This window comes from Rattus norvegicus, chromosome 20, assembly GCF_036323735.1.
Source record: "Rattus norvegicus strain BN/NHsdMcwi chromosome 20, GRCr8, whole genome shotgun sequence".
In the NCBI taxonomy this organism is placed as follows: domain Eukaryota; kingdom Metazoa; phylum Chordata; class Mammalia; order Rodentia; family Muridae; genus Rattus; species Rattus norvegicus.
Window position 1 is genome coordinate 33,470,245 of NC_086038.1, and position 14,641 is coordinate 33,484,885.

Genomic DNA, 14,641 nt, shown 5'->3' on the forward strand with positions numbered 1-14,641 from the left:
GAGCACTTGCTGCTCCCTTACAGGGCCTGGATTTGGATCCTATCACTGTGTAGGAAGGACTGGCAATTGCCTGGGACTCTAGTTCTGGGGGATCTGATGCCTTTTTCTGGCCTCTGATGGCAACACCCATGTGCTTCATGTAACATTCAGGCACAAATGAGCATGCACGTGCGCGCGCACACACACACACCCACGCTCATACTCACACGCGCGCGCGTGCACACACACACACATATATATGTATATATATATATATATATATATATATATATATATATATATATAGAGAGAGAGAGAGAGAGAGAGAGAGAGAGAGAGGACAAAGAGATTCAATTTAAATGAGCTGACAAGTACCAGAGAAGAAACCATGAACTACTGCCCTGAGGGTTCCACACCAGTTGCAAGCACCTTAGCAAAGGTGTGCTTTTTTTTTTTTTTTTTTTTCTTTTTTCTTTTTTTCGGAGCTGGGGACCGAACCCAGGGCCTTGCGCTTCCTAGGCAAGCGCTCTACCGCTGAGCTAAATCCCCAACCCCAAAGGTGTGCTTTTTATTGGACTTACTTTATTTATATAACGTCTATCATCCTCTACAAATACTATGACCGAAGAAGACTATATATAATTCAGTTAAAGTTCACTTTGACATCTCCTTCTGAACACCTGCTAAGCTGGGCGGTAGGAAGGTATAAAGTCACCTCACAGTTAAGCCAGGAATGCTAACAATTCCGGGAGGCTAGTATGAGATTACGAGAAGTCACTTTTCAGAGGATCAGTGAAAGTAAGCCAACCCTAAAATACTAAGCAACTTGGCGTTGGTTAGGTAATAGCATAATCAATCAGCCAAGAGGAAAACAGAGCATTTGGAAAAGGGCTCATTGTATTCCATGATGTGGATCTTTGCTGGAAAAAACAATGACAGCACTAACTACCCTCAAGAGTGACTAGAGGAAAATCTTTAAGACTTTACAAATACAAAATGAATACAGAGCAGGAAACACAAAAATCAGAAACAACATAACATACCCAACTGCAACAGGGCAGAAAGAGGGCGGACGAATCATTTTAAGTTCGTAATAGGAGCAGGTGAAATTTTTGCCTAGTGAAACTGGCAAATCACAGTGTTAAATGGGCCGGTATTTTTTAAACACAGCCTTTTGCTGTTGTTGTTGTTTCCAATATCCGTGCAATCAGACACGTTTGCCAACCATAAACGCAGGCACCCCGATCAGTCTTAAGCTATTTACTGACGGGGTGGGGGGGAATGATGGTTGTACAACTATCAAATTCCCTCTCCTTTGGCCTTGTTGAGGATCTGGCATCCAAATAAATAAAACGGCTTTATCTCATAAGGTCCGCGGCAAGGTGGCGCCAAAAAGAGCAGTTTGGGGATAGAGCCTGGCCGGGTACCCAGGTTCACGTAGCCCCCGCCCCTCGGGAGCTGTAGCCACGCCCCGTCGGGGCGCGCGTCTCAGCCCCGCGTTGCGCGCCATTCGCGGGTGCGCGCTCATTGCGCGCCTCCAGGCCGCCTGGCAAGCGGGAGCCCGGCGGAGGGATGCTTTCCAAATCCGCTTCTAATCCACAGGTGGTTGGCTGTGGCCTCCCAGCCCCGCGGGTAGTTTAGAAACCAAAGGATGCGGGCGAGACCTGACGCTAACCACGGGAGGGAAACGATCCCTGGGACCCGAGGCTGCGGTGGTCACTTACGGGCTCAACACGCACTGTCTTAGTCGCCGGGGCCGCGTTGCTCCCGTAGTCAACCCGGCCCGGCCCGCGCGGCGTCGGAGGAGGCGGGGCGTGCGCGCGGCCGCTCGAGGGGCCGCCTTGCGCGAGGGCGCGCAGGCCTCTTCTAGCTGCTTTCGTCTGGCCTCTGAAGGACCTGTGCTTCCCGCGGACCCCGAGCCGCGCACTACCTCAACTTTCCGGCCGCTGCGGCTCTTCCGGGTGCGGACGCAGGCGGGCGCGCGCCACTACCGGCGCTGGAGTCCGCGAACGGGAGGCGGGCGCAGAGAGAGGGGCGGGACTCCGGGGGAGCTAGGGCGGGGTTTGAGCGGGACAAGGGGTTCGAGGGCGGGCTTAGGGCGGGGCGGGGTGGAGACTAAGGCGGAGGGACCGGGAGAACCCTGGTGACGTATTAGGGCGGGGCGTGGGCGATCTGGGACCTCGGCTTTGGTTAGTGTCATCAGGTGTTTTATAACACTTGTGTGGTTTTGTTGTGTTTTGTTTTTTTATTTTGTCTTGGTTGGTTGGGGATGCACTTAAGGAATCTGCCTCATTTTTCGTTTAGTTCTCTGATCCATTTTGAGCTAAATTTTATGTGATGTTATGGTTTTGTAAAGTCATTTCTACTTTAAATCCTGAGACTGCACAGCTATCTACCTATCAGCATTTTTATTAAATCATATCAGGAGCCTGAGGGCAAAAATGGGTATAAGAAATTCTTCACCCCCCCACTCAGCTTCAGCAAAAGAGTCTCGTCAGCCAGTGTTGTCATTGTTCTTGTTCCCTGATCTCAAAGTCCCTTGCTCCACTAATAAGAGTGTGTTTTTCTGAACTTCGAGTTGTTCCCTAAGACTTTCTACATCGGAGCCACTAGCAAAAACATCTTACCCTAGCTTCACTACCAATTTTATTCTTTCTAAGGGTGGTGGTCGTTGTTGACAATCTACGTTTCCAAGTTCTTTCCTAAGGTGGGGACTGAATCATTAATCTGCCCCAGGAGCAATGCCTGGAAGAGATCAAGCGCTGTTATTGCGAGTGTCGCTGATATCGCCTAGTGAGGGGCTCGAAGGCCCCTTAGAGTTTCCATATAATTCTTAGATTAGGAGGGATGCGAGGGCAACAAGCAGAGCAGAACTCCACAAAAGCATGACGTCCTCAGGACGTGTGGTCCTCGGAGCTCTGCCTGCCTGTGGACACCCACCATGGCACTAACCGGTGGGCTGCATTCCATGAGTTCTAACACTGTTAGTTGCTCCTCCTGCATAGCCCTCAACATAGAGCCAAGAAAACGAAACCAAGACAGGCTCCAGTGCACTTGAAGAACCCGTATCAAAAGTACCTGCGGTCAGGCTTGGTCTTCCATCCCGGGACAGACAGAGGCAGGCACGGAGGGATTTTTGGGAGATGTGGGCCAGACAGGTCTACACAGTTCACTCTAGACCAGCTATAGTACATAGAACTGGTTTTAGACAAAGAACTGAAAGTACACGGACAGCACACTTTACATTGAAGCTATTACATTGAAGTCTGATTAACTGTTTAGAATTTGATTGTAAAGATTGGAATATGACAAGTCCAAAACCTTAAGCCATCTATAAACTTCTTAAAATGTATTTCTGGCCAACCTTTTTGTCTGGCTAGCTGGTGAAACTTTTTTGAGTGTGTTTATTATTTTTAGTTAGGGGTACGTGTGTGTCTCTCCTGTGTGGTGTGTGCATATGACTGCAGGTTCCTAGAGGGGCCAAAAGAGGGTATTGGCCTGGAGCTGGAGAAACAGACACATCAAGTTCCCTGCTGTAGGTACTGAGAATCAAACTTGTGTTCTCTAGAAGGGCTGTGTGTGCTCTTAACAGCTGAGCCGTCTCTTAAGTCCATTTGGAATGTATTAACATTTCAGACCACCAGCTTCACCCAACTCGAAAGTTAGGAACGTCATCCCACAGCGTCCGAGGCCCTTTGCAGAGAGATCCAAGCCTTGTTGTCACCTCCTCTTCTAGTTTCCTTTCTGCTGCTGTGAAAAATACCTGGACCAAAAGCAATTTTGAGGGAGAAAGGGTTTATCTAACTTACAATTCCCGGTCCTCGTCCTTCACCGAGTAGAGTCACTGCAGTAACACACACACCTGCTATTCCCTCTAGAATTAACTCTGATCTAGGAATTAACTTCACAGCCAAAGAAGTGTGGCAGGAGCCGTGGGAGGTGCTGCTTGCTGGGTGGTCAGCTGGCTTTCTTATAGAATTCAGGACCATTTGTCTAAGGACTGTACCTCCTGGGGCCGGGCCCTCTTTTTACACATCTGTTAAGGATATAGCCTCTCACAGATGTTCCTACGGGTCGATCTGATACAGACAGTTCCTCAGTTCAGACTCCCCTATCAGCTGGGTGTGGTGGTGAAGGCCTTTAATCCCAGCAGGTTCATCTCTGTGAGTTCAAGGCCAGCATGGTCTACAAGTCCAGTTCCAGGACAACCAGGGATATATTTCAAAGGAACAAAACAAACAAAAACAAAACAAACAAACAAAAACCTTTATTCTGAGATCGCTCTAGGTTAAGGCGAGTTGACACGTGAAATTAAGCAGCATCTTAATGATTTTATGTTCCTATAAAAACTTCACGAAACTGTTATCTCATTGGACCATGGAAGGGGAGGAACTGGGGCATGGACACTCATATTTTGTTTCAGAATGAACAGTTCTCTCCTTTGAGGTTGTAGTTTTGACTCTACAATGACTAAAAGTATTATTTTTTTTTTTTTTTTGAGACACAGTCTTGCTAGGTAGCTCACGAGAGCCTCCAATCTGCAGTCCTCCTGTTTCCCAAGTGCTAGTATTACAGGTGTCAGCAACCATAAATGGCTAATATATGCACACACACACACACACACACACACACACACAGAGAGAGAGAGAGAGAGAGAGAGAGAGAGAGAGAGAGAGAGAGAGAGAGAGAGATCATGCTCCCAAAGCAGAGCTATTAGCCTGCAGAAGACCATGACCCATGATAATAACAAGATGAGATGATCTGGGCAATACAACTGATAGCTAGGCCTGTGGTAATACCAATCGAGTTGTCAACATTCCGTCTTGGAGAGAGGAGAGGTCTTAAGATCCACAGAAGACCTTTGCTTCTCATTCCAATCACCACTCCCTCCTATCCATCTGCAGGAAAAGTAGATAAGAGATTTTTTTAAAAATGACTTGAAGTGGTACTTTTTAAAAAGTTTAGAATTACTTTATTTACTGTGGTGGGTCCTGGGGCTCAAACTTAGGAGGGTCAGAGAGCAACCTGTGAAGAGTCGTGGATTTGAACTCAGGTCCACCAAGTACTCTAGACACTGAGCCACACCCCATGGCTGTTGAATGAGACGCTCTGTGGTGCAAGCTCCTGCTGTGTTAATCATCTCACATGATCAACTCCAACTGAACTCATTTGGGAATCTAGACTGGGAGAATCTTTGGTCTATTGGTTCCTTCCCTTTCGCAGTGAACAGACATTTCATTTCGGTCTCTCCAGAGAGTCCCAAGCCCATTTTGATTGCTACACTGTTCTTTGTGGATGAACTTCATGTATAGCTGCTGCAGCCATCAGGAGGGCCAAGTCCCCCTATTGGCTGACAGAGAAAAATAAGAAGAAACTACTTATTAGCAGGCAAAGGTGACTTACCTAACTTTTTGGGAGAAGTCTGCTAATCTTGGAGTCACAACAAAGTATTTTGGTAAGGTGGACTAAAGCTTAAGTTAAATGTGGGGCAGGAGAGTTGGTTTAGGCTAAAGCACTTGCTGTACAAATGTGAGGAAGGTCTGGAAGAGGTGGGGGGCTCAAGAACTTACATACTTGCTAGGCTGGCATGGTTGTCTACCTGCAATTTCTGTCCTGGAAGGTGGAGGAAGGAGATCAGCTGATAAGACTTACCACCTCGGGTGAACTCTAGGTTTGACTAAAAAAATCTGTAAAAGGAGGATCCATGATTCCTGACATCAACTTTAGGCCTCCACATGTATGTGCATATACACGCAATCAGAAATACATGCACATATACACACACACTCATAAAAAGTGGATAAACGACCCCAAATATGACGCCGTCTAGTTGGTATTTATATGTCAACACAAACCATGCTATGAAAAGTGGCAAGTAGGAGTTCGTTTTTGTTTTGTTTTAAAAGCAGTCTCTCTATATAGCCCTGGCTGGCCTAATAGAACATGCTGGTCTCCAGTGCACAGCGATCTGAAGTGTTGAGATTAAAGGTATGTACCACTACACCTGGCTGGTTTTGTGTGTCAACTTGACACAAGCTAGAGTTATCACAGAGAAAGGAGTCTCCCTTGAGGAACTGCCTCTATGAGATTCAGTTGTAAGGCATTTTCTCAATTGGTGATCAAGGGTTGGTGGCCCCATTGTGGGTAGTAACATCCCCAGGCTGGTAGTCTTTCCTTTTTTTTTTTTTAAGATTTACTTATTTTTTATATGTAAGTACACTGTAGCTGTCTTCAGAAACAACAGAGGAGGGCATCAGATCTCATTACAGATGGTTGTGAGCCACCGTGTGGTTGCTGGGAATTGAACTCAGGACCTCTGGAAGAGCAGCCAGTGCTCTTAACCGCTGAGCCATCTCTCCAGCTGGCTGGTAGTCTTGGGTTCTATAAGAAAGCAAACTGAGCAAGTCAGGGGAATCAAGCCAGTAAGTAACATCCCTCCATGGCCTCTGCATCAGCTCCTGCTTCCTGACCTGCTTGAGTTCCAGTCCTGACTTCCTTTGGTGAGGAACAGCAATGTGTAAGTGTAAGCTGAATAAACCCTTTTCTCCCCAACTTGTTTCTTAGTCATGATGTTTGTGCAGGAATAGAAACCCTGGCTAAGACACCTTCCTTTTAAGACAAATTATAGTCGACCTTTTTTTTTTTTTTTTTTTGGAGCTGAGGACCGAACCCAGGGCCTTGTGCTTGCTAGGCAAGTGCTCTACCACTGAGCTAAATCCCCAACCCAACTTTAGTCGACCTTTTTTATATGCCAACTTTGGCCCTAAATAATATTAATTATAGATAATAACTTTATTGAAGGTTTATATCTCATCTATCAGAATCAAAAAAGAAAAAAACTATAAACCAACAAGAATTCATATGCTTGGAAGTACACGATTTACATAAATTTTTTTATTCTGGATTTATAAATGTTAACAATTTAGTTAAAATTATACATGACAATGGAAGATATTAATAAATTGCCCTATATTGATATTAAGACTATTGAAATAACAACTTATGATTTATTATGTGCAGTACAGCTTATTGACAAGTCTTATATCTGGTATTAAAAAGTGTTTTAAGCACACTTGATAGAAAACAACAACAAAAAACATTTGTTCTAACAAAATTTATTATGCAGTAATTACAAAGATTAAGACTTCCGTCTCGGATAAAAATAATTGTTATAATTACACACATAATATAGTACCTCAGAGAGTGACTCCAGTAAGTATCGCAGGAAATACAGTGCATTTCAGATTGGAGAGACAAATACTTCCTCATTCACAGTGCTTTCCATAGACAGGCCAGTCCACATAACGGTTCCTATGCAGCCATGCCATGGACAGTCCACACAGAGCCGTGCCAGCACCGTCATTCAGAACGTGAAGTACCGGGCAAACCACTCCTGGCGCTGGGGATCCGGAGAAGCCACCGGGGAGGCTTCACTCTGAGGAGGGCTGAATTCATAAAGAGAGAGACATGCAACCCGGGGTTAAATGGTCTGCAAAGCAATGGGAAAGCAATTAAATACAAGTGTCGACGCCCACACCGGGCACCCCACGGCAGAACTAATGGAAGGCCTGGCTACCCTGCACTGGAGTGCTTCCTCTGAGAACAGGAGATCAGGGGCCGCTCGCATGAACTCTGTGACAGAGGAGCCCAAAATTAAGCAACCGGCAAACCGACAGTCTCATCTTTGAGGTCTGAAAGACCGTGTTTGCTGGAGAGGAGAGCATACAAATAGCGTCCCCTCTTTTGTCAACTGTCCCCTTTCATTCTCAGAACCCGACACAAGGGGATAATTCTCATGTACGTCCCCTTCACTAGAGCTAAAGTAATCAAGGTATGGTTCTTTTTCCTACTTGCGTATTTACATTAGTGTCCACCATTCTATCAGGTACTTCAACAAGTGCATTACAACGGAGTTTCCTTCCTACTTTGGAAGCTCTAGCGACTTAAAGCTAACCAGCTAAGGTTCTTGGGCTATTTAAGAAAACAAAAGGATCCCTACCGTCTTTGGGGGAATAACAAGGCACGCAACAATGTGTTATGGAAAGTCCAGCAGTCAAGGTCCTTGAGCTCATGTACATGCATCCTACTGATACCTGAACGCACCCATGCACGGGGAAACAAGCAACACAGAGGATTTAGCGGAGACATTCAGAGACAGCGCCGACTATTGTCATTGTCTTTTTTTACTCTTTAGAATAATTAGTCATTAACTACATTAGAGATTAGCTTAGAAGCAGAAAGACAAACCCCACTTGTAAGACTTCCTGGTGGGGTTATTGAGATTTAACAAAAATGAAAGAAAAATTAACTTGAATCAACAACAACAACAAAATCGGCTCTAGTAAAGTGAGCGGAAAGCAGTGCTTTTTAACAATGTAATGACTTAATAATTTCATTTCCTTCAAAGTTTACGTAATATTTAATCAACTCGGAGGCAACTTCAAACTACAATTAGTTTAAAACTAATTTGTTTCGAAATTTGTTTGTATTCAACTACAGCATTAAGAGCTTAATTTTCCTTTAATTTGGCAATATGCATATGTATGTTAATAAGCCTGATAAAAGGAAATATATATATAAAGCAATAGAAAGGAAAGTTTTAATAAATAAAAATAACTTTAAAGTTCTGAAAACTAAAGCTCGTACTGTTAAAACCTTGGTAAGCTATAAATATTAAAACTCTTAGCACGTGAATTATATAAACGCCTCTGTTAGCATTTAGAAGGTTCACTACCGATAAATTAAGAAAGACATCTTTGGACAATGTCAAGACAGAATTTTCTAGATAAGTCAAAAAACATTTTCAAACTATTTCATGTCATTTTTTAGGTTTTTTTTTTTTTGAGTAGTGGATTTCTGTAATGTAAAAAGGGAAATAAATTTCTTAAGTTAAAAATGAGGAGAAAAAGGGAAAAAGAACTACTGGTGAGACACGGCTCACCTCAAAAACGTCTTGGGCTCTTTGGGTGGCAATGGCTGTGGAAGAGGCTTGTTGCTGTTGAACTCAACATCATGGGCTGGAGAATTGGGAATGGGTTCCAGGCGGGTAGGATGTCCATTGCCCATTCCACCGGATTCCAGAGCACTTAGATTGGGAACACTCACAAACCTGTTTGCTGGCGACTTATCATTCTTCTTCTTTTGCTGCGTCAAAAATAACACACGTGAGAATACTCATTCCCCACACAGGAGCCAACAAAGAAAACAGGAAGAGGAGGAAATGTCAATTTGGCTTGGAAAGTTTTGGGAAATGTGTCCGATTGAGAGGTTAAAATTAACCAGGATCACCCCAAGTGCGGACTGGGGATCCTCGAATGTGCTCATCTACACGGAATCCTCAAGCACAGACATGCTACCGGGACAGAAGGCCGGGGTAAGGGACATTTAGGAAGGGTTTGTCTCTACTCCTAGGGCAAGACTAGGTCAGAGGGCAGGGAACAAGTGAGGTGGGAAGTCCCTCAGATACCCCCAGGTAAATAAATGGGCTTAGGCTAAACTTAGGAGGCGTGAGGTTAAGTATAATGTTAAAGGAGAGGTCCGTGAACTCTGTCCGTCTGTCAAAGAGAGGCTGTTGTTGCCTGGAAAAAAAAAAAAAAAAAAAAGGAAGACAAAACTGCCTGGCACTGTAGTTTGAACAAATCTCACATTTCTACTGAAGGTTTAAAGCTAACTTAAATAATCTCATTTTAAGTTCTCTGTGACATCTGCCTAAGAGAGATAATTATGTATGCATCATTAAACCTACATTTTTTAATTAACTGGCGACATCGTGAACTGGCTCATAATATAAAGGCTAAAAGACAAGAGTAGCAAAGTTTTTGCATCCAGTCAGTATTTCAAGTCAGCAAAAATGAGGAAGGCAGGGGTTGGGGATTTAGCTCAGTGGTAGAGTGCTTGCCTAGCAAGCGCAAGGCCCTGGGTTCGGTCCCCAGCTCCGAAAAAAAAGAAAAAAAAAATGAGGAAGGCAAACGCAGCCTGGAAATCGGTCAGCCTGCAAAACATCACCTTTAGTCTCAAGGAATCCTAGTTCAAGGGTTGATGAGTGTCAACCCTTACGGAAAATAAAAATTAGTATGTTGTAAAAGACTCAGAATAGTCTCAGGTTTTCCAGTTGGATGCATGTTGATATTTTTCCTTGCAAAATAATTTTAGTTTTTAAAGACGGAAATAATACACGCGCTAGAACATTTTCTTTGATTAAAAGAAACGTCCTAGTAGACGTCTCTTCCTGCCATGCCCTGTGACTGGCACAGTCTGATACGGTGTGATCGAGCATCAGACAGTGTGTGAGCACGGAGAGCTATCAGGGATCAGTGTGATCGAGCATCAGACAGTGTGTGAGCACGGAGAGCTATCAGGGATCAACAGTGGCTGTGAGGCTCTCTCCACACGGTGTCTTTTGCCTTTTCTTATTCTACTCTGGAGATGGCTTAGGGTTTAAACCGGGCTCGGGGGTTTAGTTCCTTTGTTTTGTTTTGAAGAAATCAGTGGATGGCCAGGTGTGGTGGTCCACACCTTTAATACCAGTGCTCTCTGAGTTCAAGGCTAATCTGGTTTACACAGTGAGAGCAGCCAGGGCTGCATAGAGTGACCATCTCTAAAAAAACCCCCCAAAAAACAAAACCAAGATAAAACAAACAAACAAACAAACAAAACCATACTTATGGTAAAATTCTGAAGTAGTTGTTTTAAAGCTGAAAAAGCTATTTCTGATAAAATAAACGCATAAAATTCTAGTTATGCTTTGTTTCCTAAGACATGTGTGTATGTCTAATACACCATTAGTACAGCTAGTATGTATGTTTTATATATGTCTTAAAATGTTTTCCAGTTAAAAGCTATGCTATTCTTAATTATCAGTTTCAAAAATAAAACTAAAGCCAGGTGGGTACCATACAGCTAACTCCAAGCAATTAGGAGGTAGAGGCAGAAGCATCAGTAGTTCAAGGCCAGCCTGGGCTATAGGGTGAGTTCAAGGCCAGCCTTAGCTATAAAGTCAGTTCAAGGCCAGCCTTGGCTACAGGGTGAGTTTAAGGACAGCCTGGGCTACCTGAGACTGTTTCAAAAATCATACCAAAACAAAACCCCAGCATTAAATTAATTCTGTCCACCCATTCAATTACTTATGGAAAGCTTTCTTTATGAAATTCTAAAGACAGGGCCATAGTTCTTTAATTTGCAAAACATTAAGTTCAAAGTACAGAGCACTGATGAAGAAAGAGTGAATTTGGAATTCTAAACAGAGAAACTATAAACTTTGAAAATGAAATTTCTGGGTAAGGGCCTGGCAGAAATCAGCACAATGTGAAATAATAAAATATGGATTTAAAAATAGCTTTAACATACACTTTGTTATACTGTTAATTTCTCCTAAGAAATTCATGATCCATGTGAAAACAGCTTATGCGCTTATGTATTCATTACTTGATTTAATTACAGAATAGCTTATTTTGACTTAAAAAAGTATGATAAGGTTTTACAATTTAACACATTTATTGTGTGTGCACTCTGCCTAAACACTAGGGCTGGGTGGGCGGGGAACAATGATATATGAATGTTAGTCGGATTTAGTTCAAGGCTTTCCCATAGTTGTTCTAAGAGAATAATAGAGAATCAGAAAGGGCCATGCCTAAATTGTTAAGAACTTTCACAAATTTGCAGGATCACTTTTTGTTATGCCGGAAGGCTGGAGTGGGAGAGAACTGCTTGGCATCTAGGGCTGAAGTCTTTCTGAACTGCACAGAGGACTGTGCTCAACAAGGAAGTGACAGTAACTTAATTTGCATCAGGGCTTTCCTTTCCTTTAGGAATATGAAAAACATAACGGTAGAGCCAAAGTGTTTCAATACAAATACAATATTTTAAGGATCTAAATTATCAATAAATGAGTAGCTCATTCTGAATTGAACAAAGGAAGAAGTAATAAACTTGAGCAGGAGGTTATTATATTTCAGAAGACATTTTGGGCAGCTTTAACCTTATGCTGCTTTGTCCCACGTGAGCCCATTTCCCTCCGGGTTTTAAGTACAGCCCTACGTCACACTGTCTACAGCACATACCTTAGCCAATGGGTTAATAACACCAACAGTAGGACTTGTGTTAAATATTTTGTTGAAGTTAGTTTCTCGATTGACTAATTCCAGCTGGTAAAATTTATTATCCTCCTATGCAAAAGAATTATAAACATCCTTTCAACATCTTCTATTACAGATTTACAAACTTAAAATGTGTGAGTGCCATTTCATTAAAAATCTAATGAAGTATAAAGGTTTATATAGTTTGTTTAAACATCTCTAGGCTTGAGTCCCAGTGTTTCAAATGTAGCTAGTAGGTCACGCTTTAGTACCTTTTAAACCCTGGGCTTAGGCACCGAACCATACCCTTTATTACCCTTTCATTCCCGTCTATAGGATCTACTAATGTCTTGTCTCTTTGTGGTGCCTACTGTAGCATCTGAGTGGGTCTAACTTGTGCTCGAGGTGCTGTGTACACGCACCTGTACTGACAGGAATGAAGGCAATACTGAAGAGACACATGCCTCTTTTACTGACTACCAGAATATTGTAACTAACAACGGTTCCCAACCAATTGGAATTTCCCCACATGTCATGGCTCAGAGAAGGGAAAAGCAGAGGTGCCAGACAGTCCTGACAGGTTGTCACATTGCCTTGAAGGAGAGGCTAGAGCCAAGACAATGAGGATGGGCAAGACCACATCTTGGCCAGGACTATTACACTGAGTTATGCCTATCTCTTGTCTGGCATTTAAACATCCACCTCATCTCAGGACCCCAAAGATGGGCACCGGGCTTCAAGGGAGAGGGTCAGGGGACTCATTTCTACTTCTTCTCACTGTGGACTCATGTGACACATTTCCTTTGTCTACTTTTCGATATTACTTGTTTAATTGGCTTGTTGGCAGTGGGTAACCAAGCGCACTGTGTTAGGACTGCCCGAGCCAGACGCTGACCTGAGAGTTTTTGTAACCTACATGTTTGGCTGCTTTCCATGTATAAATATGACACTACTGTGTATTATTCTCCTCCAGTTCCTGAAAATGGATTTGATCTCTTCTGGTGTTTTCTTTGAGATAGTGATAGCAAATGATCCTTACAGAGATAAAACTTTTCTTTTTTGAGAAATAAGTAAGATGTGTTAATTAATTTAACAGACAGACTGGGAAGGCCACAGCAGATAAAGCAGTGTGGGTGAGTCTGATGGCTGTGCTCAGACTGGCCTTGATTCTAGTGTAACTTAGGAGAGAGGACCCTAACTCTCTTCACTCCCACCGCCTCTCATTTAAGTTACAGGTCTTGCCCCGCATGCCTCTTGAGGGTCAGGGAACCACGCTGTTGTAGAAAGAGTGTGGAACTGCCCCTGGCTACAATATTGGATCTGCCCGCTGACGAGGATAAATGCAATTGTATCTGTAACATTCCCGGTAGTACCGGGAAGAATAAATAGCTATTGTCGGCCACACGTGAATACACTTGCTATGCTTGCCCAGTTTATAAATGAAACTGCAGTCTTCCATGAGTCTGCTGCTGTTGGGTAGGGCTGTGCTCCTATGTCCCAGCCTTGGAAAACGGGGAGCTTAGCAGACTGCAAGCCACAGGAAATGGTACAGCCTCCTCCTGTGCTCCCTCTAAGAAGCCCAAGCCACCCTGGAGGTTTCAAAAGGAACTTCCTAAGTTTCAAAAAGAACTTCCCAGTCTTGAAAACAGATGGGATTTTCTAAATCGTAAAAATAAGTTTTAGAGGATGTCGGAATATTTGTCTTATACTGTTACATGCTAATATCCAAAGATTGTAATTAAAGCAATTGAGGGACATGTAGATGTTTTCCCTTTCACTACCAGAGACTTTCACTAATTAGTGACAGTGAACAGCAGCACCCGAGTTACTGACCAGGGTACAGCATTTTAGAAAATTCTGAGACATTTTTATAAATTTTCAAACATTTGTATAGTTTTTTATTCTCAAGTAACAATGGTTCTAATGAAGACAGAGTGTTTGCTGTCTCTTTTCACCAGTGGACTTCTGAGCTGAGCCCCCTGACTCCCTTGATAGAGCACAGCTCTTCCTAGGCGAGACCACAAAACCCTGCTCTCTGCTTGTTTGCTTTCGACCTTGACACAGGTTCTTGCTATGTATCGCAAGATGCTCTGGAATTTGACATGATGCTCAGGCTGGCCTCAAAGTCAAGCCACCCCAGCCTCCCTGGCACTCGGATGGCTCAGTATCTCTCAGGATCAGTGGTCGGTGATTAACATGATTCATTTGAGCCAAGTATGGTGACACCTGCCTGTAATCCTAGCCCTTCAGAGACTGGGGCAGGAGAGTTGCTGTGAGTTTTAAGGGCTCCATGGCATAACTATCTCAAAAAGCAAAACAAAACAGAAAACAAACAAAAAAGCAACCAACAAGCAGAAAGGGGGAACTAATCTGTAAGTTGACAGTGCAGTCTAATGCATGGCCACGTTAACAGATTGTTCTTAGTTCTCATACTGTACGTACAATCCCACATCCTTGTATGCACCAAAAGGATGTTGACTATTAAGTGGTGAAGACTTGGCTTTAAAAATTTAATATGAGTTAAAACTAATTATTTCAATAAAAACACTGAAAACGGTAAAATTCCCTTATTCTAATGCGAAATTTAA

General features: G+C 43.3%; 2 protein-coding genes across 22 annotated transcripts in view; both read right to left on the reverse strand.

Moving 5' to 3' along the window:
• Mcm9 (minichromosome maintenance 9 homologous recombination repair factor) overlaps positions 1 to 1,999 on the reverse strand; it is a 102,919-nt gene extending 100,920 nt beyond the window's left edge. Inside the window, exon 1 of one of the 4 annotated variants that reach the window (XR_005497729.2) lies at positions 1,704 to 1,992. The gene's annotated coding sequence lies outside the window, so the exon portion shown is untranslated. Of the gene's footprint in view, positions 1 to 1,703 lie in introns of all 4 variants that reach the window. The other 3 variants (XR_005497732.2, NM_001416381.1, XM_008773009.4) reach the window with 3 other exon arrangements.
• Positions 2,000 to 6,844: 4,845 nt separating this feature from the next.
• Fam184a (family with sequence similarity 184, member A) overlaps positions 6,845 to 14,641 on the reverse strand; it is a 122,208-nt gene continuing 114,411 nt past the window's right edge. For 7 of the 18 annotated variants that reach the window (XM_063279315.1, XM_039099322.2, XM_039099319.2 and 4 more), the window contains 3 exons: positions 12,039 to 12,143; positions 8,921 to 9,123; positions 6,859 to 7,424 (listed from right to left, as the gene is read on the reverse strand). In XM_063279315.1, the coding sequence (XP_063135385.1) occupies positions 7,343 to 7,424; positions 8,921 to 9,123; positions 12,039 to 12,143 (390 nt within the window). In that variant the 3' untranslated portion in view covers positions 6,859 to 7,342. Of the gene's footprint in view, positions 9,558 to 12,038; positions 12,144 to 14,641 lie in introns of all 18 variants that reach the window. The other 11 variants (XM_063279314.1, XM_039099318.2, XM_063279312.1 and 8 more) reach the window with 7 other exon arrangements.